General features: G+C 45.3%; 2 protein-coding genes across 12 annotated transcripts in view; one reads left to right on the forward strand and one right to left on the reverse strand.

Annotated features, from left to right (window-relative positions):
• Positions 1–23,043, forward strand: part of MPHOSPH8 (M-phase phosphoprotein 8) — a 44,188-nt gene extending 21,145 nt beyond the window's left edge. The window contains exons 6-14 of one of the 5 annotated variants that reach the window (XM_023190642.3): positions 8,725–8,850; positions 8,931–9,019; positions 11,103–11,243; positions 12,802–12,888; positions 16,048–16,202; positions 17,972–18,126; positions 20,174–20,301; positions 21,126–21,209; positions 21,753–23,043. In XM_023190642.3, the coding sequence (XP_023046410.1) occupies positions 8,725–8,850; positions 8,931–9,019; positions 11,103–11,243; positions 12,802–12,888; positions 16,048–16,202; positions 17,972–18,126; positions 20,174–20,301; positions 21,126–21,209; positions 21,753–21,794 (1,007 nt within the window). In that variant the 3' untranslated portion in view covers positions 21,795–23,043. Of the gene's footprint in view, positions 1–8,724; positions 8,851–8,930; positions 9,020–11,102; positions 11,244–12,801; positions 12,889–16,047; positions 16,203–17,971; positions 18,127–20,173; positions 20,302–21,125; positions 21,709–21,752 lie in introns of those variants that run through there. The other 4 variants (XM_023190640.3, XM_023190641.3, XM_023190644.3 and 1 more) reach the window with 4 other exon arrangements.
• PSPC1 (paraspeckle component 1) overlaps positions 19,464–27,161 on the reverse strand; it is a 114,549-nt gene continuing 106,851 nt past the window's right edge. For 2 of the 7 annotated variants that reach the window (XR_002726055.3, XR_003309417.2), the window contains 2 exons: positions 26,832–26,931; positions 19,464–22,202 (listed from right to left, as the gene is read on the reverse strand). The gene's annotated coding sequence lies outside the window, so the exon portion shown is untranslated. Of the gene's footprint in view, positions 25,982–26,831; positions 26,932–27,161 lie in introns of all 7 variants that reach the window. The other 5 variants (XR_002726054.3, XR_002726050.3, XR_002726051.3 and 2 more) reach the window with 5 other exon arrangements.

Raw genomic sequence — 27,161 nt, forward strand, 5'->3', positions numbered from 1 at the left:
CTGGAAAGGGGGCTGAAGCCAGGGAGCCAAGTGGTCTGGCTTGGCAGGTCCCCACGGAGCTCAGCAAGCTAAGATCCACTGGCTTGAAATTCTCGCTGCCAGCACAGCAATCTGAGATCGACCTGCGCCACTTGAGCTTGGTGGGAGGAGGGGTGTCCGCCATTGCTGAGGCTTGAGTAGGCGGTTTTACCCTCATAGTGTAAACAAAGCCCCCAGGAGGTTCAAACTGGGTGGAGCGCACCACAGCTCAGCAAGGCTGCTGTGGCCAGACTGCCTCTCTAGATTCCTCCTTTGGGCAGGGCATCTCTGAAAAGGCAGCGCAGTCAGGGTCTTATAGATAAAATCCACATCTCCTTGGGACAGAGCACCTGGGAGAAGGGGCGACTGGGGACAGCTTCAGCAGACTTAAATGTCCCTGTCTGACAGCTCTGAAGAGAGCAGTGGATCTCCCAGCACAGCTTTTGAGCTCTGCTAAGGGTCAGACTGCCTCCTCAAGTGGGTCGCTGACCCCCATGTCTCCTGACTGGGAGACACCTCCCAGTAGGGGCCGACAGACACCTCATACAGGAGAGCTCCAGCTGGCATCTGGTGGGTGCCCCTCTGGGACGAAACTTCCAGAGGAAGGAACAGGCAGCCATCTTTGCTGTTGTGCAGCCTCCGCTGGTGATACCCAGGCAAACAAGGTCTGGAGTGGGCCTCCAGCAAACCTGCCACAGAGGTGCCTGTTAGAAGGAAAACAAACAAACAGAAAGGAATAGCATCAACATCCACAAAAGGGATGTCCACTCAGACCCCCTCTGAAGGTCACTAACATCAAAGACCAAAGGTAGATAACCACAAAGATTGGGAGAAACCAGTGCAAAAAGTCTGAAAATTGCAAAAACCAGAACACTTCTTCTCCAAAGGCTCACCACTCCTCGCCAAGGGAACAAAACTGGGCGGAGAATGAGTTTGATGAGTTGACAGAAGTAGGCTTCAGAAGGTGGGTAATAAACTTGTCTGAGCTAAAGGAGCGTGTTCTAACCCAATGCAAGGAAGCTAAGAACCTTGAGAAAAGGTTAGAGGAATTGCTGACTAGAATAACCAGTTTAGAGAAGAACATAAATGACCGGATGGAGCTGAAAACACAGCACGAGAACTTCATGAAGGATACACAAGTATCAGTAGCCGAATGGATCAAGCAGAAGAAAGGATATCGGAGATTGAAGATCAACTTAATGAAATAAAGCAAGAAGGCGAGGTTAGAGAAAAAAAATGAAAAGGAATGAACAAAGCCTCCAAGAAATATGGGACTTTGTGAAAAGACCAAATCTACATTTAATTAGTGTACCTGAAAGTGATGGGGAGAATGGAACCAAGTTGGAAAACACTCTTCAGGATATTATCCAGGAGAACCTCCCCAACCTAGCAAGACAGGCCAACATTCCAATTCAGGAAATACAGAGAACACCACAAAAATACTCCTCAAGAAGAGCAACCCCAAGACATGGAATCATCAGATTCACCAAGGTTGAAATGAAGGAAAACATGTTAAGGGCAGTCAGAGAGAAAAGTCGGGTTACTCACAAAGGGAAACCCATCAGACTGACATCATTCTCAGCAAACTGACACAAGAACAGAAAACTAAGCACCGCATGTGCTCACTCATAAGTGGGAGTTGAACAGTGAGAACACATGGACCCAGGGAGGGGAACATCACACACCGGGGCCTGCGAGGGGGTAGGGGGCTATGGGAGGGAGAGCATAGACCCGCCTTACCAACATGGAAAAACACTCTCTCTACTAAAAATACAAAATTAGCCAGATGTGGTGGCGCATGCCTGTAGTCCCAGCTACTCAGGAGATTGAGGCAAGAGAATCGCTTGAACCCGGGAGGCGGAGGTTTCAGTGAGCTGATATTGGGCCATTGTACTCCAGCCTGGGCAGCAAGAGCGAACCTCTGTCTCAAAACAACAAAAGAATAGTAATAATAATAAAATAAAATAATCCAGGCAGATGGCACATACCTGTAGTCCCAGCTACTCAGGAGGCTAAGGTGGGAGGATCATGTGAGCCCAGGAGGCAGAGGTTGTAGTGAGCTAGAATCACGCGACTGCACTTCAGCCTGGATGACAGAGCAAGACTTTTGTCAAAAAAAAAAAAAAAAAAAAAAAAGCTGTCATTATCAGATTCATATAAAAAACCTAAAATAATCTACAAATAAATTATTACAAGTATTAAAAATTTAGCAAGGTGACTGGATATAAGATCAGTGACAAAAGCCAATTTTCTTTTTTAAACCTATATACATTTCTACATAAATAATAAATGTATTTTAAAAAGATACAGTTTTCAGGCCAGGCGTGGTGGCTTGCGCCTATAATCCCAGCACTTTGGGAGGCCGAGGCGGGTGGCTCACTCGAGGTCAGGAGTTCGAGACCAGCCTGGCCAACATAGTGAAACCCCGTTTCTACTAAAAATACAAAAATTAGCTGGGCGTGGTGGCGCATGTCTGTAATCCCAGCTACTCGGGAGGCTGAGGCAGGAGAATCGCTTCAACTAGGCAGGCGGAGGTTGCAGTGAGCCGAGATCACGCCATCGCACTCCAGCCTGGGGGACAAGAGTGAGACTTTGTCTCAAAAAAAAATAAATAAAAACATAGTTTTCAGTGTAGCAACACATTTAAAAGAGTTAAAAGATTGCTTAGAATATTGCTCATGAAAGATGAGCCAGGCGTGGTGGCTCACGCCTGTAATCCTGGGAGGCTGAGGCAGGTGGATCACTCGAGGTCAGGAGTTCGATGCCAGCCTGACGAACGTGGCGAAACCCCATCTCTACTAAAAATACAAAAATTAGCTGGTTGTGATGGCTCACGCCTGTGGTCCCAGCTATTCAGGAGGCTGAGGCAGGAGAATTGCTTGAACCCAGGAGGTGTTGGTTGCAGTGAGCTGAGATAATGCCATTGCATTCCAGCCTGGGCAACAGAGCAAAACTCTGTCTCAAAAAAAAAGCCCTTATGGAGAAAATTTTAAAGATTTCTTGATTGCTTGAAAGTTACTAAAATATATATATGCCATTTTTATTAGAAAACAATTTTAGGGTCCAGGCATAGTGTGGTTCACGCCTGTAATCCTAGCAGTTTGGGAGGCCGAGATAGGCAGATCATTTGAGGTCAGGAGTTCGAGACCAGCCTGGCTAACATAGTGAAACCCCATCTCTACTAAAAAATACAAAAATTAGTCAGGCATTTTGCATGAGCAAAAAATAGCTTTTTTTTTTTTTTTCCTCTGCTTGAGCAAAACATAGCTCATGCAATTTCAGCTACTCAGGAGGCTGACGCACAGAAATCCCTTGAATCTGGGAGGTGGAGGTTGCTGTAAGCTGAGATTGTGCCACCGCACTCCAGCCTGGGTGACGGAGTGAGACTCTGAGAAAACAAACAAAAGAAAACAATTTTAGAAATTTGTCATTTTCTCCGAACTGGTCTATAGCATCCCTGCAGTTTTTTTTTTTTTGAGACGGAGTCTCGCTTTGTCGCCCAGGCTGGAGTGCAGTGGCGTAATCTCGGCTCACTGCAAGCTCTGCCTCCCGGGTTTACGCCATTCTCCTGCCTCAGCCTCCCGAGTAGCTGGGACTACAGGCGCCCGCCATCTCGCCCGGCTAGTTTTTCGTATTTTTTAGTAGAGACAGGGTTTCACCGTGTAGGCTAGGATGGTCTCGATCTCCTGACCTCGTGATCCACCCGTCTCGGCCTCCCAAAGTGCTGGGATTACAGGCTTGAGCCACCGCGCCCGGCCCATCCCTGCAGTTCTAAGCAAAATCTCAACACAGTTTTTCATGGAATTTACAAATGCTCATTCTACAGTTAATGTGGAAGACTCAAGAAAAGCCAGAGCCAATTGTCCCAGTAAGTAATCAAAACCTGCTATATCAAACTAGTGATTCATTATAGCATTTACTTGGCACAGCAGGGTAGGTGAACTAGCGTAGCAGGGTAGACCTCAGTCCGGCGGTGCAGCTCTGCTAGAGGACAGAGGACGGGGCATCACGGGGTGCACGTGTGGAGAACGCCTCTTCTCACTGGTGTCAGAACGGGAGGTTATTCCTGTATCAAAAGCCCCATACCTGAGAGTCAGATCCTGATGGAGTGGGGCCCTATTAGGAGGATATTTAGATTCTAGGTATTTAGAGATTAAGGCTAATATCTTTATGACCTTGAGGGTAGGGAAAGATTTCTTCAACAGGACAGAAAATGTTCCGTAAAGGAATAAAATGATAAAGTTGACTGAACAAAGTGAGTTCCATTTGACGGAGCTACCATTAGAAAGGGTGAAAAGACAAAGGGTCACTACCCAGAATACAGAGAACTTCTGCCGTTTATATAAAGCTCATCAGCAAGCAAAACCAACTGTGTATTTCTTAGGATTATGTGTTTTTATGGCAAAGCTATGTTGAAGAAGAGCATGAGACACAGACTGCGGATGTAAATGACACCATGCAGGGGACAGCTGTGGTAGACACGGGCATGTGCCGCCGAGTGGTTCTTGTGACCACAGAGCACACTTCATTGTTACACTTTGTGACATACATTCCTTATATGTATATCGAGTTTCTTATTAAAAATAGAGAAGGCCGGGCGCGGTGGCTCACGCCTGTAATCCCAGCACTTTGGGAGGTCAAGATGGACGGATCACAAGGTCAGAAGATCAAGACCATCCTGGCCAACACCGTGAAACCCCGTCTCTACTAAAAATACTAAAATGAGCCGGGGGAGGTGGTGGGCGCCTGTAGTCCCAGCTACTCGGGAGGCTGAGGCAGAAGAATGACGTGAACCCAGGAGGCGGAGCTTGCAGTGAGCCGAGATTGTGCCACTGCGCACCAGCCTGGGTGACAGAGCAAGACTCCATCTGAAAAAAAAAAAAAAAAGAAAAGGAAAATTAAGCCTATTAGGTCCAGAGGCAAGACCCAGCACTTGTCAGGAGTGAACATGGGTTTTGAATCAGTTTGCTTTGTGAGAGACCACAATCTGAGCTGCAGCTCAGCCTTTCCAGTGGTTCTGGTCTAGGGATGCTCTTGTTCTTACAGCAGTCCTGTGAGTTCGGTGATATTATCTCACTTCATAAAGACCTCACCTGTTCTGCTTCCACAACCTTTCCACACTGCTGCCTCAGTGGTGGGATGGGTCATGGGGCATAGCGGGTGGGGGTTTCATGGGCGACTCAGACACCTGAGTGAGAAGACCAGCGCTGCCACTCACTGGTGTGTGTCTGAGCAAACCCTGGAGCCTCTCCCAGCCTCTCATCTGTAACGTCTCCCATTACAGGTTATTGTGTATGGAGGAAATAAATCCATTCACGTAAATAAGTTAACATGTCTTATGATTGCTAGTGGCTTTCACTGTTACCATTGCTGATAGACCTGGGATGCTGCACCAGGATGGACAGCCCAGAGGCTGTGCTGTTTCTCTGCTGTCAGCTCTCAGAGTTAACAGTAGTGTTAGTTTTTTTTTTGGGGGGGGGGGGGGGGTTTATACTTTAAGTTCTAGGGTACATGTGCACAACGTGCAGGTTTGTTACATATGTATACATGTGCCATGTTGGTGTGCTGCACCCATTAACTTGTCATTTACATTAGGTATATCTCCTAATGGTATCCCTCCCCCCACCCCCTCCCCACAGTAGGACCCGGTGTGTGATGTTCCCCTTCCTGTGTCCAAGTGATCTCGTTGTTCAGTTCTCACCTATGAGTGAGAACATGCGGTATTTGGTTTTCTGTTCTTGCGACAGTTTGCTGAGAATGATGGTTTCCAGCTGCATCCATGTCCCTACAAAGGACGCAAACTCATCCTTTTTTATGGCTACATAGTATTCCATGGTGTATATGTGCCACATTTTCTTAATCCAGTCTGTCACTGATGGACATTTAGGTTGATTCCAAGTCTTTGCTATTGTGAATAGTGCCGCAGTAAACATAGGTGTGCATGTGTCTTTGTAGCAGCATGACTTACAATCCTTTGGGTATATCCCCAGTAATGGGATGGCTGGGTCAAATGGTATTTCTAGTTCTAGATCCTTGAGGAATCGCCACACTGTTTTCCACAATGGTTGAACTAGTTTACAGTCCCACCAACAGTGTAAAAGTGTTCCTGTTTCTCCACATCCTCTCCAGCACCTGTTGTTTCCTGATTTTTTAATGATTGCCATTCTAACTGGTGTGAGATGGTATCTCATTGTGGTTTTGATTTGCATTTCTCTGATGGCCAGTGATGATGAGCATTTTTTCATGTGTCTGTTGGCTGTATGAATGTCTTCTTTTGAGAAGTGTCTGTTCATATCCTTTGCCCACTTTTTGATGGGGTTGTTTTTTTCTTGTAAATTTGATTGAGTTCTTTGTAGGTTCTGGATATTAGCCCTTTGTCAGATGAGTAGATTGCAAAAATTTTCTCCCATTCTGTAGGTTGCCTGTTCACTCTGGTGGTAGTTTCTTTTGCTGTACAGAAGCTCTTTAGTTTAATTAGATCCCATTTGTCAATTTTGGCTTTTGTTGCCATTGCTTTTGGTGTTTTAGACATGAAGTCCTTGCCCATGCCTCTGTCCTGAATGGTATAACCTAGGTTTTCTTCTAGGGTTTTTATGGTTTTAGGTCTCACATTTAAATCTCTAATCCATCTTGAATTAATTTTCGTATAAGGAGTAAGGAAAGGATCCAGTTTCAGCTTTCTACTTATGGCTAGCCAATTTTCCCAGCACCATTTATTAAATAGGGAATCCTTTCCCCATTTCTTGTTTTTCTCAGGTTTGTCAAAGATCAGAAGGCTGTAGATGTGTGGTATTATTTCTGAGGACTCTGTTCTGTTCCATTGGTCTATATCTCTGTTTTGGTACCAGTACCATGCTGTTTTGCTTACTGTAGCCTTGTAGTATAGTTTGAAATCAGGTAGCGTGATGCCTCCAGCTTTGTTCTTTTGTCTTAGGATTGTCTTGGCAATGCGGGGTCTTTTTTGGTTCCATATGAACTTTAAAGCAGTTTTTTCCAATTCTGTGAAGAAACTCATTGGTAGCTTAATGGGGATGGCATTGAATCTATTAATTACCTTGGGCAGTATGGCCATTTTCACAATATTGATTTTTCCTGTCCATGAGCATGGTATGTTCTTCCATTTGTTTGTATCCTCTTTTATTTCACTGAGCAGTGGTTTGTAGTTCTCCTTGAAGAGGTCCTTTACATCCCTTGTAAGTTGGATTCGTAGGTATTTTATTCTCTTTGAAGCTATTGTGAATGGGAGTTCATTCATGATTTGGCTCTCTGTTTGTCTGTTACTGGTGTATAAGAATGCTTGTGATTTTTGCACATTGATTTTGTATCCTGAGACTTTGCTGAAGTTGCTTATCACCTTAAGGAGATTTTGGGCTGAGACGATGGGGTTTTCTAAATATACAATCATGTCATCTGCAAACAGGGACAATTTGACTTCTTCTTTTCCTAACTGAATCCCTTTGATTTCTTTCTCTTGCCTGATTGCCCTGGCCAGAACTTCCAACACTATGTTGAATAGGAGTGGTGAGAGAGGGCATCCCTGTCTTGTGCCAGTTTGCAAAGGGAATGCTTCCGGTTTTTGCCCATTCAGTATGATATTGGCTGTGGGTTTGTCATAAATAGCTCTTATTATTTTGAGATATGTTCTATCAACACCGAATTTATTGAGAGTTTTTAGCATGAAGGGCTGTTGAATTTTGTCAAAGGCCTTTTCTGCATCTATTGAGATAATCATGTGGTTTTTGTCTTTGGTTCTGTTTATATGCTGGATTACGTTTATTGATTTGCGTATGTTGAACCAGCCTTGCATCCCAGGGATGAAGCCCACTTGATCACGCTGGGAGCTGGAGGCTGGAGCTGTTCCTATTCGGCCATCTTGGGCGCACCCCCAGAAGTGTTAGTTTGAGTTGAGGGCTTTGGAAAAGTTCTTCATTTATTGCATATGTTTTACAGACTTTATTTCTGTGGCAAGGCCATCTGCCTAACGTCATCTATATAGTTTGAGGAATTGTTTTCAGGTGAAAATCCTTTAACTCTTACCATCAAGTATTTCTGTTTTTCACTTGTAAAACCACCATTGTGAATTACTCCCAGACGAGCTGCACTGAAGTCTGTGATTGCTGTGGTGATCAAGGCTGGACACACGCATCCTCGATGTTCCCGTGCCTGTGGGTCCTGTCGGGGAAGACTCTAGCAGTACCTCACAGGGAGTTTGTGGGAGCAGAAGGCTTCCAGATGTAGGGGCCCAAGTGAATCTGGAAGGATCCATAAGCAGTGCCTTTGACTCACATGCTGGGGTAGCTCACACGCGGAGAACAGCTTTATCTGTACGTGATGGGAAGCAGCGTATGTCCAAGAAGAATGGTGTAAGGGAGAAAAGTCACATTAGGATTGTATTTCCTCTTACCAGATCCCTGATCCCTCCTTCCTTTGAGCTACTTAGTCTTAAAATTCCTCCTTGGCTATTTTACAATGACAGATTACCTATTTATCTTCATGCCTTCAGAGTACCATGGCTTCTCAATGTGAATCGTTCATATTACTTCCCAAAGAAAATCGGGGATTTTATCAATTACAAGACCCCATTATACAATGACTTGTGTGAAAAGTATACACAGAGCTTTGATTAAGACACCAGAAATTTCATAACATTGTGGGTTTTTTATACTTAAGACAAATGTATGTTAACAAGGCCATTGTGAGTTCCAGATGGCAGGCAGCAGATTCTGAGTTTGGGCATGGACCTGCAGTTGGAATGGATGAAGTTAGAAGATTTCCAAAAGCACCTTGATGGGAAAGATGAGAATTTTGCTGCAGCAGATGCAATTCCAAGTAGTGAGTGGTTTTGGAAATATTGAAATCCGTTTCACAAATCTAGATTTATAAAATCTAACTTATCTTTCCTTTCATTTTAGATGTGTTAAGGGATGCTGTAAAAAATGGGGATTATATTACTGTAAAAGTTGCACTTAATTCAAATGAAGAATATAACCTGGACCAAGAGGTAAATATGTCTTTGAAAAATCTCATGAAAGGAAAATGGAAAGTAACTCTTGAAAGAATTCAAATTAATTTTTCATTTATTTTAATTGCAAAAGGCTGGGTGTGGTGGCACGCACCTATAATCCCAGCACTTTGGGAGGCCGAGGCAGGAGGATTGCTTGAGCCCAGGAAATGAAGACCAGCCTGGGCTCCATGGTGAAACCCCACCTCTACAAAAAATACAAAAATTAGCTGGACATGGTGGTATACGCCTTTGGTCCCAGTTACTTGGGCAGCTGAGGTGGGAGGATCACCTGAGCCTGGGAGGTCAAGGCTGTGGTAAGTTGAGATTGTACCACTGCACCCCAGCCTGGGCAACAGAGCAAGACTCTGTCTCAAAAAAAAAAAAAAAAAAAAAAAGTAATGCACGTTCACTTTGTAAAAATAAAAAATTGCAGAACCCTATAAATGTACAGTTTATAGTCCCTTTAATTCCAACCCCCTTCCCCCCCAAAAGTGATGGTTTGGTTTGGTTTGGTTATGGTTACCTGTTTTGTATGTGGTTTTACCCTCTGCCACTCCAAGAGCATAGAGTGAGACCATTTTCCTATGGCCATTTGTGTTTCTTTGATGGTTGCCCATTTCCAGCAACTGTCCATCTCTGTTGTAGCTGGCGAGGTTTCATACTGATACGTATGGATTTGTAAATGGAAGTATATTGACCCTTTCTCCCTAGATTTTGGGTTTTGTGTTTGAGTCTTGTATTGCTTGAAGATTTTTATTTTTAGGCGATTGTATCTGTCGATCTTTTACATTTATGGCTTTTGGGTATCTTGTCTTGCTTAGAAAATATTTTCATATTTTCTTCTTTAGTTTTTTAGCTTCGCTGTGGATTTTTTCGGTTTAATCCTTTGGGATTACAATTCACAAAATTATTGGGATTTTGATTAAAATTGCATGAAATAATATAGATTGAGAATTGGCGTTTTTATTTACATTTTGCATCTTCTGTCTAGGAACATGGTAATTCTACATCACTCAGCTCTTCATTTATACCCTTAAGCAAAGTTCTATGGGTTTTTCATTCATATAGACATTGCACATTGCTTCTAGATGTATGCCTGTATGTCTTATGTTTGATTATGGTCATAAGTCTTTTTTCATTTGCATTTTGTTTTCTAACTGGTTATTGCTTGTCAGTGGTAAAGCTATGGATGTCTGCACACATACGTGTGTGTGACTCCAGTCATTTAATGAAATTCTCTCCTCGTTTTTAAGTTACTTGTTTTGGATTTTCTAGGTAGAAAATTTGATCATCTGCCCCCCAGAAATTCACTGTTCATTTTATATGGTGCAGACTTTTCATGTACCTTTAGGATTTCATACACAAAACAAAATCAAAGAAGATACAAAAATGAGAGCTGGGCATGGTGGCGTGCACCTGTAATCCCAGCTACTCGAGGCTGAGGCAGGAGCCCAGGAGTTTGAGACCAGCCTGGGCTGACATAACAACACCCTGTCTCAATAAAAAAGAAAGAAAGAAAAACACCACCAGTAAAAAAAAAATTCAAGCATTCCTTGGAGATATTGTGGGTTTGGTTCCGGACTGTTGGAATAAAGCGAGTCACACAAATTTGTTGGTTTCCTGGTGCATATAAAAATTTAGGTTTACACTATATTGCAGTCTGTGAATAGCATTACATCTTTTAAAAAAACTGTCTTAATTTACAACACTTTATTGCTAAAAATGGCTGATACGACAACACAAAATGGGCACGTGCTGTGGGGCACTGGTGTGAATAAACGTGTCTGTGGCAGGGTTGCCACAGACCTTCGGTCCCTGTGAAGTGCGGTAAAGCAAAGCTCAGTGAAACGAGGTAGGCCTATAGAGGAAAGTGTAAAATTTTATGCAAACATTTAGATGTGGAAAAATATTCTAAAAGCTACTAGTTTCTGATGGTTGGGATACTTTAGTGAAAATCCTAAGTAGGTGCCTAAATCAATGCGCGTTAGTGATTTCACATTGAAACATCTCAAATGAGAAGACTTGGTTCTGAAATTGTTCTAAAGATTAACACGTTTTTTATTTAACAAAACCAACACAGGATTCCAGTGGAATGACACTGGTGATGCTTGCCGCCGCGGGAGGGCAGGACGACCTCCTGCGACTCCTCATAACAAAAGGCGCGAAAGTGAACGGTCGGCAGAAAAATGGGACCACCGCCCTCATTCATGCCGCAGAGAAGGTTTGTGGCTTCTCGTGCATCTGTTTCAGAGCTTTCAATCCTGCCGATGGACTGAGAGGACCTCTTTGGTAGTGAAATACAGCAATCACACAGCCACATAGCCTTTTTTTAAGACAGAGTCTTGCTCTGTCCCCCGGGCTGGAGTACAGTGGCACGATCTCAGCTCACTGCAACCTCTGCCCCCCGGGTTCCAGCAGTTCTCCTGCTTCACCTCCCTAGTAGCTGGGATTATAGGTGCCCACCACCATGCCCAGCTAATATTTGTATTTTTAGTAGAGACAGAGTTTTGCCATATTGGCCAGGCTGGTTTTGAACTCCTGACCTCAAGTCATCCACCCGCCTCAGCCTCCCAAAGTGCTAGGATTATAGGAGTGAGCCTCCACGCCTGGTCTGCTCCAGGTCTGCTTTCTAATAGTATTTTATTATTGTCATATTATATGACAATAATAAAATTGTTTTTTTTTTTTTTTTTTTTTGAGATGGCGTCTCGCTCTGTCGCCCAGGCTGGAGTGCAGTGACGCGATCTTGGCTCACTGCAAGCTCCGCCTCCTGGGTTCTCGCCACTCTCCTGCCTCAGCCTCCAAGTAGCTGGGACTACAGGCGCCCGCCACCATGCCCGGCTAATTTCTTTGTATTTTTAGTAGGGATGGGGTTTCACTGTGTTAGCCGGGATGGTCTTGATTTCCTGACCTCACGATCCTCCCGCCTTGGCCTCCCTAAGTGCTGGGATTACAGGTGTGAGCCACCGTGCCCGGCCGTCACACGGTCCTATAGCTTTTTAAAAAAATTGTTTTAGAAATAAGGTCTCCCTCTGTGGCACAGACGGGACTGCAGTGGCACCATCATAACTCACTGTGGCTGGAAACTCCTGGTCTCAGGCAGTCCTCCTGCCTCAGCCTCCCTCCTCAGCCTCCTGAGTCGCTGGGACTAAGTGTGTACCTCCACACCTGTCTAGTTTTAAAAATGTTTGTAGAGACATGGTCTCACTGTGTTGCCCAGCCTGGGCTCAAGGGATCCTCCTGCCTCAGTTAAAGTGCTGGGATTACAGGCATGAGCCGCCGCTCCCAGCTGGAGTAACTTTTTAATTTCATGTTTCAGTTGATCTGTGACATGTAATGAATAGATTTATCATCAGTAGTGCATTGTAATCACATTTCAAAATGTGATTTATCTCATTAGAAGTAATTTATATTAAAATACTCTGATTAAAGTACTAATATTAATTTTAATCTTAAATAATTTAAAATTTTTTCAAATGGTATTAGTATTCCTTTTGGTTAATAATGTAAGTGAAATGTTCCCATATATTATCTTTTTAAAGGATTTCTATGTAGAGGTTTAGGTTGGAGCTAGCGGTTCCGTTTAGGTAGCAGTTGCTGGCAGCACAGTGAGTGGCCAAGCCTGGGCCTCTGTGGGGCAGGGCTCAGCCCCGCGGCCCCACAGCCACTTGTGAGAGAACCTGCTGGGTATTTTTCCTGGTGACTAAGAATCTCAAAATATCTGAAAACTGTCTTTTAAATAATTTTGGGAATTAAATTTGCTTTTTTTTTTTTCACAGAACTTTTTAACAACAGTGGCTATTCTTTTGGAAGCGGGAGCTTTTGTCAATGTCCAGCAGAGCAATGGTGAGACCGCACTGATGAAGGTAAATCGCTCCTGTGGGCCGTCCCGTCTTCAGTACCTTGGCAGGTGCTTGTGTTGGCATCTGCCACTGTCAGGCGCTGTGCTGGGGCCTGAGAACGGAGTGGGTACCAGGACAGTCCTGGAGTCCAGCCGCTTGCAGGGGAGGAGGAGAAGCGGGCTGGCAGGCAGTGGTGTGATCAGAACGGCACAGAGAGCCGTGAGGTCACAGGGGAGTGCTCCGAGCTGGGCCTTGGGGTCCCTGGCAATCCGTAGGGTGGATGAGGCAGGTGCCACACTGCATCCTAAATGGCAGTCAAGTCGGCAGGGAGGGAGCACTCCGGCTGCAGCTGGAGCAGCAGGGAGGCTGCCGGCCTGGAAGGAGCAGGCCTGGGCGTGGGACGGAGCTCCTCGTGTACTCTGTGTTCCTCATTTGATGCTGGTGAATTGGTCGCCTCGGGCTTTTTCCTGTGTTCCGGAACGTGGTTTGCAGACAGGTTTTGAAAGAAAGGTCGACCGTTTGGCATTTGTCTTAGGGGACCCGCACGGTCTGGTTGGTTCCTCTGCGGCAGTCGTGGGTTCCTGGCCCAGGATGCTGTTAGGATAGAGCAGGTCCAGACACGCAGCCGGCAGTGGCCAGCTCAGCTCCCTGTGGGCACCTGTCCTCCTTCCTCCCTGGAATGCTTGGCTCCATGTAAGCCACTGAGCCCAGCAGGGGCCTGCCCCCAGCGCCCGTTCCAGCCTCTGTCCCCAGTAAGCAAGAGAGCAGAGCCAGACCCTGGGTCTGCAGGCACCTGGCATCGAGTCTCACCGCGAACCCTCTTCTGATGGCCCGGGCCGCCTGTCGCTCGTCCTCCTGCCGCACGAGGCCCATAAACAGTCTCCTCCTGTCGCCCAGGCTGGAGTACGGTGGCGCCACCACGACTCACTGCAGCCTCGGCTTCCTGAGCTCAAGTGCCTCTCACCTCAGCCTCCCGAGCAGCTAGGACTGCAGGTGCAAGCCAGCGCCCAGCCGTTTTGTTTCTTACTGGAGACAAAGTCTGACTGTTGCCCAGGCTTGGCTGGCACTCCTGGCCTCAAGCACTTTCCTTTTGGTTCGTGGAAATGTGCGTTTTGTTCAGGAGCCTGAGGTTTGTCTTCTGTTTCCCTTCGTTTGTTGTGGTTGTCTCGGGTGGAGCAGCGGCGGCCTCTCAAAGCATCATCTTGGTGACAGATGAGCCGGTGCACCCTGAACTGCAGCCACGCAGATGCATCCAGAGCATGAGAGGTGGGCGGGCACAGAGGACCGCTCATGCCAAGCCTGAGGGAGTTTGTCCAGAGGGCCCTGGGGAGCCACAGCAAGGTCGAAGCTGAACAAGGGTAGAATCAGATTAGAGGGTTTCATTTGTGTGTTTTAATGCTCCGGAGTACAGGAGCGGCACAGATTGGGAGGAGGACAGTTTGCAGACTTGTCGGGTCTCCAGGTGATGTGAAATAACAGAAGTCTGTACCTGGGTAGTGGCAGGAGGGATGGAGTGGGTGAGCTGGCCACTTGGTAAGAGGTAGAATCACAGAGCTTGGTAACTGGAGGGGATGCCTGGTCACCCCATTCCTAAGTTGGGGGCCCAGGTGGCACAGATGGAGTTGGGTATTGGGTCGTGTAGATGTCACCTCTGCACATTTCACTGGGGAATCTAGGCTCAGGAGAGAGGTGTGGGCTGGAGATTCAGGTTGTTGCTGTCCAGCTCTCCGACAGCGACTATAGCCATAGGTTGAGAGTGGGGTCATCCATGGGGAATTGGAAAGGAGAAAAGGGCCGTAGAAGGAAAGAAGCTGCGTGGGGAGAAGCAGAGGAGGAGGAGGAAGTGGTCCTCAGGCTGGCAGCGCCTCTCCCAGCATCAGGCAGAAGGCAGGTGGGAGCGCCCCCAGGTCAGCACCTCAGGGCTGCATGCCTTGCTGAGGTGCCTGTGTTGAGTTGGGCAGTGGGGTGCAGAGGGGAGATGGCTCTGACGGTGGGTCGGGGAGGGCGCGGCATTTCTTCCCTGAGAGGACAGGTGGCACTTACTTCACTGGTTCTGAATTCAGTAGACGGCCTTTATCTGCCATAGGATTTGTTCCTGAAAAGCTGTATTTTAATTGCCTTCAGGATTTAGCATGTTGAAATTCTTTTGAGTTTTAATGAGAAGATGTAAACATAGTGATTTTCAGAAATTAAAAACCTATTCATCTGAGGAGAAAGTGAGTGGGCAGGTGCAGGGGGACTGCCCTCACCTGTCGCTGCAGGCTCTGTCGATCCCAGCAGGGCCTCACCCTCCCCGTGGCCGCAGTGTGGGCCACTCGGTCTGTCCCTCACCTCTGCAGTGGACACCCGGGGTGACCAGAAAGGTCTCAGGTGTTGCCCAGGCTCCGCCGATCTGACGGCAGAGCCGCCCCTGCCGGAAGCGCTGGCTGACACCGTTGTCCGGGTAGGGCGGCGGGTAGGGCGGCGGGTAGGGCGGCGGGCGGGAAGGGCGGCGGGGTGCCGCTGCTCCTGGAGGCCGCTCTGTACAGTGACGCTGCTGCCCAGCCTCTGCCTCACAGGGTCGGGCGGCACAGGGACCCCATCCCCTTTTCACAAATGGAAACAGGAGACTCAGAAGAATTACGGGACTTATCTGCAGTCATGTGGCTAGTAAGTGACAGACAAGAAAACAGTCTGTGCCACAGCTGCACGGTAGGTTTGCAGATTCAGATTCCTATCTGTGCTTGGGTCGTCTCCTTTAAAGCAGCAGCTGGGGACATTTCGAGGTTATTTTGTGGTCCTGAGAGGTGTTTTTGAGATTCCCGAGACAAACCTGTCTGTGGTGAGGGCCAGGCTTGTGTATCTCGGGGGCTCTGCCGAGGGGCTGCCTCGCGGGGACAGCATAGCATGGACGACAGAGGGCAGCAGGGGGCAGGACCTGGTGTCTGTTCTGTCTTGGGACTGACAGAACAGTTTTTGAAGTTGCCCATTTCCTGAAAACTCAGTGAAGAAATTAACTTGAACGTAGCACACAGATTTCTGTGTTGACCCCTGAGTCAAAGATACTCCCCACTTGCATTTAAGCAACGTGGCCTGTGCCCTGTCTTCACAGAACCCAGGCATGTATGGAGAAGGGACCAGCATCCGTGGGTCGTTACCACAGTTTACAGCCGAGTAATCGTTCCTCCTTTTTACCTGACGTAGGCCTGTAAAAGAGGAAATTCAGACATTGTACGACTTGTGATTGAGTGTGGAGCTGACTGCAACATCCTGTCAAAGCACCAGAACAGCGCCCTGCACTTCGCCAAGCAGTCCAACAACGTGCTTGTGTACGACTTGCTCAAGAGCCATCTAGAGACGTAAGTGGAGCGACTGTGCCGTGCCAAGTCCCGTCTCACACACTGTTCGTGTGGACACATTATCACCGGAGCGGCCTCTGTGTAACTGCTCAGAAAAACATCCAGCACAAGTCCTGATGGTTTTGTTTTAAAATCACAGGTTTAATAAATGGCATATGAATTATTTTTCTGCAAGTTATTTAACTCAGAAAATTTCAAACTTAACACCGGCCTATCTGGGAGTATTTCCCTTAAATATTAAGTATGCTCTTAATTTGGTTAGCAAAGGTTTTCTTAAAACCATTTAAACTTGGCCAGGCACAGTGGCTCAAGCTTGTAATCCTAGTACTTTGGGAGGCCGAGGCGGTTGGATCACTTAAGGTCAGGAGTTTGAGACCAGCCTAGCCTGACCAACATGGTGAAACCCCGTCTCTACTGAAAAAACAAAAATTAGCCAGGCGTGGTGGCGGGCACCTGTAATCCCAGCTACTCAGGAGGCTGAGGCAGGAGAATCGCTTGAACCTGGGAGGCGGAGGTTGCAGTGAACCAAGATCACACCATTGCACTGCAGCCCAGGTGACAGAGCAAGACTGTGTACCCCCACCAAAAAAAAGAAACTTTAAACGTTCGTCTTTCTTTTTAATAGACCTTATTTTTTGCAACACTTTTAAGCACAGCAAAGTTGAGTGGAAGGTACAGATTTCCAAGCCTCCCCACCACCATCCTCCCCAGCCGTCGAGATCCCGGTCACCCACCATGGGACATTACTACAGCCGAGGAACCTACAGGGACGTTGCATAATCCCCGGAGCGCAGCACTGACGACATCAGGGCTCACTCGTAGTGATACACGTTCTGTGGACCGGGGCAGACACATCATGCATCCATCCCTCATCACAGTGTCACACAGAATAGTTTCACTGCCGGAAAAAGCCTGTGTTTTCCACCTCTTCATCCCTCCCTCCCCCAGCCCGACAACCAGCAGTAACTTTACTGCCTTCATGTTTTGCCCTTTCCAGAACAGTCGGAATCACACATTGTTTGGCCTTTTCAGGTTGGCCTCTTTCATTTAGCAGTAGGCATCCGAGAGTCCTTCCATGTCTTGATAGTGCATTTCTGTTTAGCACTGACTGATATTCTGTTGTTGGTTGTCAATATTTACCAGTTTATTCAAGTTCATTCTTTTTCAAATAAATTCTAAATCATATTTTATTTTATTGCAAGTTCATACTTACAACACAATTTAGTATTTCTATCACTTCAGCAGTCTCGGCAACACACATCACAAACTCGCACATACCAGACGGTAGCGAACTCAAGGCGGTGTTTACGTCACAGGTCTCGGGTGGGCCTCTGGGACCGCGCCTGTTGCACTCGGTGCTGCTGATGGCCACAGTCCCGACTTCTCTGGTCACACGGGGTGTTTGCATAGATCCAGCAAGTAGAGCGACCCACTTTCCTGATTTGCCCAGTACTGAGGGGTTCCCCTTTCTGATTTTCCACTGATTCATTAGACAGCTATGTAGTAAGCGTAGACTTTGTGCCAGGCACTGTTCTAAAACGGCAGTGGGGGAAGAGACTTGCCCTCTTAGAACTTCAGTTCCACTGAGATGGACAAGACAGATACACAGGTTGTCGGGTGGCGCCGGGTGGAAGTCAAGCTGGAAAGAAGGCAGGCAGAGCTGCAGCTCTTTTTTGGAAGGTTGGCCTGGGAAGGCCTTACTGGTATTCGACAGGCTTGTGGTTCTTTTCTACATTAATGTTAACAACGTGTACTCCTTTTTTTCTTAGACTTTCAAGAGTAGCAGAAGAGACAATAAAGGATTACTTTGAAGCTCGCCTTGCTCTGCTAGAACCAGTTTTTCCAATCGCATGTCATCGACTCTGTGAGGGGCCTGATTTTTCAACAGATTTCAATTACAAACCCCCACAGAACACACCAGAAGGTAAGCCTATGCCTCCCTTCACACTTTTCTGGGTGAAACGCGACACAACATTAACAGATGTTTAGACAGATTCCTTTCTTTGAACAAAACTTTAAGGAAATTCCGTTACGTGTAATCATTTTGCAAACCAGTTAACGGCAGAGCTGCTCTGAAGAGACACCCGGCTGACACCCCCATCCCTGTTTTAACCCCATTGAGAGCACTGAAGTTAGGGCTTCCTAATCACACTGGTGCTCAGTGAGTTTTATTAAAATTCAGTGTCTGAGTTACTAAGATTCTGAGCCTGGAATGTTTTTTCCCTGAATTGTGTTGTTTGTAAAGTCTTTGCCCTTTTTGAAAAAGAAAAAATACTCTTGCCCTACAGTAAAGCTGGGTGGAAGAGATGGAGGAGCCGCTTTCCTCTCTAGCCTCTGCTCCACAGCCCGTCTCCAGGCAGGACTGCGGCTGGCCCTCTCTACACATGGTGCCAGGCAGATGTGGAGGCAGCGCGCTCTGCCGAGGGGAGGCAGCTGGGCTCTGGCTCTTTTTGCTTAGAAACCTGTTCCCCATTTTGTGAAGTGGCCCCTTTCATTTAGCAGTAGGCATCCGAGATTCCTTCCATGTCTAGATAGTACATTTCTGTTGAGCACTGACTAATACTCTATTGTTGGTTGTCAATATTTACCAGTTTATTCAAGTTCATTCTTTTTCAAATAAATTCTAAATCATATTTTATTTTATTGCAAGTTCACACTTACAACACAATTTAGTATTCATTCCTGGAAAATATATTTAAGAACATGTAGCCCTGCCCCTGAAAGAGCCATTTGTAGTATCTTAGTGTTGAGAGAATTTGACATTGTGGAATCATAATTTATCAGGTTTTGTTGTTGCTGTTGTTTTGAGAGGGAGTCTCCCTGTGTCACCCAGGCTGCAGTGCAGTGGCATGATCTTGGCTGATTGCAACCTCTGCCTTCTGGGTTCAAGTGATTCTTCTGCCTCAGCCTCTGGAGTAGCTGGAACTACAGGCGCCCACTGCCACGCCCGGCCAATTTTTGTATTTTTAGTAGAGATGGGGTCATGTTGGCCAGGCTGGACTCAAATTCCTGACCTCAAGTGATCTGCCTGCCTCAGCCTCCCAAAGTGCTGGGATTACAGGCGTGAGCCACCGCGCCCGTTCAGTAATTTATAGTTTTGATTATTCAGGTGGACCATCTGCATTGCCAGGTGTGAGCACCAGAGAGCGATGCCCTGAGCTGGCCCCGGTGAACCTGAGCACCCACTGACACCTACAACCGCTGGGCCTGCAGTTTTCATTTGCATAATGTCTGCATCCACCACCTTTTTGTTTTTTGAGAAGGAGTCTCACACTGTTCCCCAGGCTGGAGTGCAGTGGTGCGATCTTGGCTCACTGCAACCTCCACCTCCCAGGTTCAAGCAATTCTCCTGCCTCAGCCTCCCGAGTAGCTAGAATTACAGGTGCCCGCCACCTCACCCAACTAATTTTTGTATTCTTAGTAGAGACGGGGGTTTCACCATGTTGGCCAGGCTGGTCTTGAACTCCTGACCTCAAGTGATCTGCCCGCCTCTGCCTCCCAAAGTGCTGGGATTACAGACATGAGCCACCATGCCTGGCCAATTTTGGGTATGTATTAATCAGAAAAATTGGAAGGGGCAAAAGGGTATGTGGAAGAAAATGGAAAACCACTCAGACCCACACCCAAAGGTGCCCACCACAGGAATGTCCCCGGGACAGGTGCACATTCAGCAGTAATGTTTCAAATACCAGTTTAATAACTTACAGTGTAGAAAATCATACTTAAGTCTTTTCCAGGAACTGTCAGTAGAGATTACTTGGGCAAAAGGTAAGAAGAGTTCTGTGGGTTGAAAAATGCCGGGTGACACAAGCTTTGAGAGGGCCAACCTCCTCTGCACCTCCAGGCGGAGTGGGTGATGCCTGTCTGGCCAGGTCCAGCTTGGGGCCTGCTTCCGTCTGGCGCTGAGTGTTCCTCTCTCTGGGGGCTGAAGGCTGCGTCTGAAGTAATCCACACACACCTCCCATTTTCAGGCTCCGGCATCCTGCTGTTTATCTTCCACGCAAACTTTTTGGGTAAAGAAGTTATTGCTCGGCTCTGTGGACCATGTAGTGTACAAGCTGTAGTTCTGAACGATAAATTTCAACTTCCTGTTTTTCTGGTAAGATACTCTGTATTTCACTATTGAAAAGTAAATTCTTCTAATCAAAAGCATAGGTGACTTAATTTTAAATTCCTGTGTCTTAATAAAATATAATCATTCAGAAAATAATCCAATAATAGTGGTTGGGAATGAGGCAATACCCGTAATTATCCTAAATTTTGTCAGTAGGAATTTTTCCTGTTTATTTTTTTGCCTTAAATTGTGCTTACCATACTGTCTTAGGGCTAGCATTGTTCTGAATATAAATTCTTAATGATCTCAAAGATTCTTTGTACATACTTTGCCACTTTTAGAATTATTTCCTTGGACTGAATTAGGCAAAATTCCCTACATATAGCCATTTTAACACTTGTACTGTGTATTGCTGGGTGCATTCTAATCCAGTTTCCTGGACTGATTTTGTCATTTGTATATTTTTAATAAATCAAGGGAAAAGTCAGTCACTTTTTTTTTTTTGAGACAGGGTCTCACTCTGTTGACCAGGCTGGAGTGCAGTGGCGCGGATCACAGCTCACTGGAGCCTTGACTTCCCATGCACAAGCAGTCCTCCCGCCTCAGCCTCCTAACTACCTGGGACTACAGATGCACGCCACCACATCCGGCTAATTTTTTGTATTTTTTGTAGAGATGGGGTTTCACCGTGTTGGTCAGGCTGGTCTCCAACTTACGGGCTCAAGCAATTGGCCGCCTTGGCCTCCTTCACAGCATCTTATGAAATAAAAAACAAAACTTATTTATGATTCTTTTACATCATTGGTGTTTTAACAGTTTCTGGTGTAAGTTTGAAAAAGCACTGATTTTTTTTTCTCTTTCCATTGTAGGACAGTCATTTTGTTTACTCATTCAGCCCTATTGCAGGTCCCAATAAACTCTTCATAAGGTTGACAGAAGCACCCTCTGCCAAGGTGACAATCCTTTCTTCATATGTAGTGTCAGTACTCAAGTTGTTACTCCAGATTACTTTATCAACATTAGAAAAAAATTCCAAGAATCCCGGTGTACCTGTCCTAGAGACATGCACTTCCTAGGGTAGTGATGCTAGGTGCACCCTGTCTCCATCTACAGTGTGTTAGACGTAATAATGCGGCAGGAACAGGACTAGGTTGCAGCTGAGAAGAACGCCTCTCTAGAGGATGGAGCCATCTGAATCATGTTCTAGGCCTTGGTGTGGAATTGCCAAATACATGTCTTTAGGTCGGTCCCTAACCTCTCTTGTATGAAAGGAAGCTGGACAAAATAGTCTCTCTAATAAAACAGTAATATAAAATTAATAGCACTTGGAATTATTTCTTGAATTAAAATGGCAATGATCTAACAATGTAAATTGATAAGCAACTTGAAAATATTGCCAAATAATAGAAGCAGATCTTGGCCATGTATAGTTTTTTTCTTGTAAGAAAGGGGAAATCTGGATCTGTACTGACAGCTGCATTCTTTTCTTTCAACAGGTTAAGTTGCTAATAGGTGCATACAGAGTGCAGCTGCAGTGACCAAACAGCAGGGATTGGGTGGAGTTCTCTTCAGACCCATTCCTACACTCTCTCTGACAGCAGTTTGGAATTCCTCTAGCACATCTGTGTAAAGTTTTGCCTGTAAACCTCTTGCAGTTAAGCCTGTTGTCTGTTGTAGTCTGTAAGATGCGACATAGCTGTGTCTGTGCCAGTATGCTGGAATCTCAGTGCAGTGTCCAGACTGCGTATTTCAGTTTTTCCACAATGTGGATAGTACATATGAGGATTATTTAAGAAAATTAAAGACTTACTTTCTTTTTTCTGGAGACGGAATTTTGCTCCTGTTGCCCAGGCTGGAGTGCAATGGCACGATCTCAGCTCACTGCAACCTCCGCCTCCTGGGTTCAAGCGATTCTCCTTGAAATTTCTACTAGCCCTGGTGAACTTCTGTGCTTTAAAAAAAGAAAAAAGAAGAAAAAGTTCAGCTCTAAAGCATTTGCTTACAGCAAGGGGAGCCATGTTATATTCAAGCTACCCAAGCACCAAATAAAGTGTGGGTTTGCTGCCCCTGAAAGGGTTGGGAGGCCTGATCTTTTTCTAGTAGACAGTTGCCACACATTCTGGAGATGGCAGTCACTTGTAAATGTGCTGTAGTCACTTGTACACTATGAGGCCTAAAAGAATATTATAGGCTCACACCTATAATCCCAGTGCTTTGGAGGCTGAGGCTGGAGGATTGCTTAGGCCGAGGAGTTCGAGACCAGCCTGGGTAACACGGGGTGGAACACACCTGTGGTCCCAGGTACTCGGAGACTGAGGTGAAAGGATTGCTTGAGCCGGGGAGGTCAAGGCTGCAGAGAGCCGTCAAAGGCCACTGCACTCCAGCCTGGGTAACAGAATGAGACCTTGTCTCAAAAAAAAAAAAAAGTTTCTTGGAGTCTACACGGTTTTTTTGAAAAGCCAGATCTTGTGCCCCAGTTTTGAACACCAGCTGGGAAGATGGAGCTTAGGTAACGAAGCCTGGCTGCTGTGTGGGAGCCGCCGCCTTGTCTGAGACAAGTTCCTGCTGCTTAAGCATCAGTCGAGCTCAGGCTGCATTATGCAGAAGGTGACAATTGTTTTGTTCCTCATTAGTTTATAATTGTATGAAATACGATTTTAATGAAAACTTTTCAGAATTCACGTTTGTGTAGATATTTCAGAGAACCATTTTTACTTTACATCCTAACACTGCCTTTTCCTATGGTTTTGTCAATAAAACTATGATGTTAGTCTGTTTCCTTTTATATCTCAAGTCTCAAAACTTCAAAAGACAGTAGATATTTGTGGTTTTCTAGCTAAGTGAGGGCCGAGATTGGACTTTTTCACCTAAATTGAATCATGCAGTGTATCTGATTTCATAGCTTTCCGGGGGAACAGGGAGATCTGAGTTCACAGTGCCGGTCAGGAGCAGTAAAGGAGGCAGCAGGAGTCCAGCTACAGATGTGAACGAACAGCGCCAGGAACACGTGAGAAGGTGACCGACTGTTCATCAGGAAGGCAGGGCTGTCTAAGATACAAACCAAACAGGAATCACCAGATAGTTCAAGTTATCGCAATGATCCCTCTGAAAAACAAAGCAGTTCTCAGGCAGCACCTTACCAAAAGGTTTATAGATAATGTTTAGAACTACAGGCCCAGGGCAATTTCGTATAGCGTAAAGTGTGTGCAGCACAGCTTATGTGACCTAGTCATGTCACAGATCTCCTAGTCTTTTCCCTGGAAAGCTATGAAGTCAGATAGAGCACTAGGACATGATTCAGTTCATGGCCTAGGACAGGTGATCTCAGCACTGAGATGGCCACACATGGGAGGATGGCTGTGGCCAGACTCGCATCATGTCCTCTGCCCCTGTTCCTTCCCGCTGTCTACGTGGGTAAGGACAACATAATCTGGCTATTTACTAGCAACAGCACTCAGATATAGTTTGCTGTAATGGCTGTAGTAGAAAGTACACTACACATCTGTTTTGTCTGTTCTGCCAAAAATAGGAATTCTGATAATATTGAATAACTACAATTAGACATGAGGAGTTTGGTTTCAGTCCAAAAATACACTATCCTCACAAGTCAATCCTACCTTGATTCTTAAATGTGGAGAATCTTACTCAGTAGAATGATCAGGAAAGTCTATTTGAAGCTCAGGTGCTACTTCCTGAGTTCCGCTTTGTACTGCACTGTACGCGTCGTACTGGGTAGCTCTGAAAGTGAAGCACCCTCCCAAACGAAGCAGCATATACTAGTGCGGCGAGGCTTACAGGGCACTCAGCATGTGAACCAGGGGCCTGAGGAAGCACACACCGTGAAAGGCTGGATTGGATGCCCAGAATAAAAACAGTGGAGAAGCTCAAGGAGGATGATTAGCAAAACAAGGAAAAACAGGAGACATACAACAGACTGAAAAACCTGGCTCGCGAACTGACAGAGGCTAAAGAAGTTCAAAATGTTTAATATTTTATGCAGTTAACGTGTCAAAGCTTTAAGTCTGAAGTTTTAGACTTGTCCCAACTCCTTGCTAAGTCAAGACCACTATGGAATTCACACTGGTTTCTAGAGACTTCTGCTGACTCGCAGCTAATGGTCCTTACACAGCAAAGCTGGGATTTCTAGACGTCTCCTTTCAGGTTCAGAAAAGCCTCATTAGGTAAGTGGCAAGACTGTGAAGACAATGAAGTGGTTCACAATTCAGTCAAATGGGAACAAGATCAAGGACTCATGGCATGGCACCACCTTAGTTTTGAAGGTGACGCCCCCACGCATCCCCACGGCACGCTCGCCTTCCTGGGCCAACTCCCGCTGTTTGCTCGCCTCAGCCAGTTCATGCTTCAGTAAAAATGATTTTTCTCCCAACAAGGCCAGTTTTCGTATTCCCAACTTTGAGAGTTGACTCAAAATTGTGGGCTCTGAGGGATGGTTTTTAAAAATCCTCTAATGGTTCCCAGTCACAGAGCGCTGAAAGGAGGGCTTTGCTGGCTATTCTGAATGTGTGCGTTGCTGCCATACAGCTTTCCAACACGAACCAGCTAGACCACCACACCAAGGAGCAGGTAACATCTTGATTTAATTTACAAATAAAAAGCCAAAACCCTCGATAAAAAGGAAAACTGCAGTTTACAATTATTCCAGAGATCATTTTTAACCACAGAAAATGTGCCCCTGTAGCATGTTTTTAAATGGAAAGTGCTGTGATTGCCCAGACATCCATAAACTGTATGGAGTAAGAAATTCGTAAGTGAGGTAAGATTTGTTTTCTGTCTTGTTTCTTCCAGGTCACGAACAGGGTGTTTCCCACAAAATGTTCTGACCTGGAAAAGAGACAGAGCCTTCACTAGTAAACAGGATCTAATCTCCGTAGTATCTTTTTCTAAAGAAACAAGAGCTTTCAGTCCTCAGGTAATTTGCTAGGCTAGAATCACTGACCGGCAGACCTATTTAATTCAAGGTTCAATATTAAGATTGTTGAAGGAGGAAACTGTCACGGAAATGGCAATTTCTTAACTCTTTATAATAAAAGTAGATTCACTGTCACAAGAATTAAGTATTTGGCATTTTAATAATTTTACTTTACATGTTTCTGGAGTGAACTTCGGTTTCTTTTCACTGACTTTGTTAGAAAGTAAAATCTATAAAAGGAGTCACTTTAACTGAAGTAACAGTATTCACATTTTTTAACCAAAATTTTAAAATCCTAAAGTTCCAATGACAAATCTTCTTGATAAGCTTAAAATCTCTCTTCCCTTCTCTCTCAAGGCCACAGAATGCCACAGGCTTGATCTGTGCCACAGATAGCTTATGTACACATTTTTCCTTTCCCATATATTTCCTTACCCATATATGAGGTTGGTTCTTTGGATTTTCAGAGACCTATATATACAGCAATTTGAAAGTTTAATTTCAATAAAATCTCCATAGACTATAAAATTATTCTCTAGCTTCCATCCTCAAAATTTCTGTTGCATAGGCTGAGGGTGTGGCTTGAGAACGTGCATTCTGAGGCTCCCAGATGACGATGCTGCTGGTCCAGGGCCCAGGCTTGAGAACCAAAGCCCGAGATTAACTTTCTAGAGCTGGGTATGGTATGCAAAACAGCTGTCACGTTTTTGTGCTGCATGAGGTGTCAGATACTCTGAAAGGTAAAACTTCTCAAAACTATGGAATACATCATCTCAAACCAAGTGCGCACAAATCCTAGAAAAGAAACGTCTTCGTGAGTACACGTGACCTAATCTTCCCAGTTAAAACGGACTTTTCGACTTGCAGGACTCTGTGTCCTGTGTGGGAGATCCTTCATTTCCAAGAAGTCACTCCTGTCCCCAGAACCACTTGTAGCAGCAGCAAGAATAAGACTGAATAATGTTTGGTATCACCAGACAAAAGCTAGAAAAGAAATACACTTAACACTTTCTGGATCTATTAGAATGATAATGTACCCATGGGAATTTTGTTACAAAGACTGCATTAATGTTTCAATAATATTTTATGTGTGACATAACAAAAGAACAGAAAAATTGTGACCCCTCTCCGAAAAAGTAGAAAGCAGAGGAGGAGGAATGGATCTGATTTTCTGATGCCATATTTAAGATTACATACTTTCCAAAGGAACACAAGTTTAAAATTCTAGATTTGGAGGTCATTAAAAATCAATAGGAAATTTTTTTACAAAGACCTTTTTTTTCTCTCTCCTTACTCCAAGACCTCTGTGATATGTCATTTCCCCTCCTAGTCCAGTTTTACCTGAAGACAAATCAATACGCGCATTACACCAGGAAGGAAAGAGGAGGGCGAGGCACAGCCAGAGTCCCCTCGACTTGCCGAGAAACCAGCTGTGACGCCAGGGTTTCCTACCAAGACAGGCCACACTACAGAGGACGCAGCTTCAGCTATTAACTGTTCATAAATATTCTACTGACTCAAAACACTGGGACCATTACTTATGTTGATGACAGTCCACAGAATCAGGAAGAATTGACTAGAAAAAAATAGGAAGAAATGAATACTCAAGGATCTGTTAGGAAATAGTGAGCAGATATGGACTGACCTGAAAGGAAGTATGATTCCAGTACTTCTGGTCTTAACTCTTCTGAATTACACTGCAAGCTGCACTTCATGTAACTTCAGCCACGTTTTCTTTTATCACCCTAGAAATACAATGAAATCAGATTTAGCCTTTTTAAAAACTGATTTCAATAAACAATGAGAAAAATCAGAGTTAACTCATTTCATAAAGTTCACAACAGTAATTGAGATTTCGATGCCATTTAGTGCTGTGTGCTCTGATTATTTCCATTAAGGATTTTTTAAAATTCAAAATACTCTCCATTTCCTCAAAGAACATCAACTGACTTAAAATTCAGCTTCATGTTATCTT

This window comes from Piliocolobus tephrosceles, chromosome X, assembly GCF_002776525.5.
Source record: "Piliocolobus tephrosceles isolate RC106 chromosome X, ASM277652v3, whole genome shotgun sequence".
NCBI classification, from domain to species: domain Eukaryota; kingdom Metazoa; phylum Chordata; class Mammalia; order Primates; family Cercopithecidae; genus Piliocolobus; species Piliocolobus tephrosceles.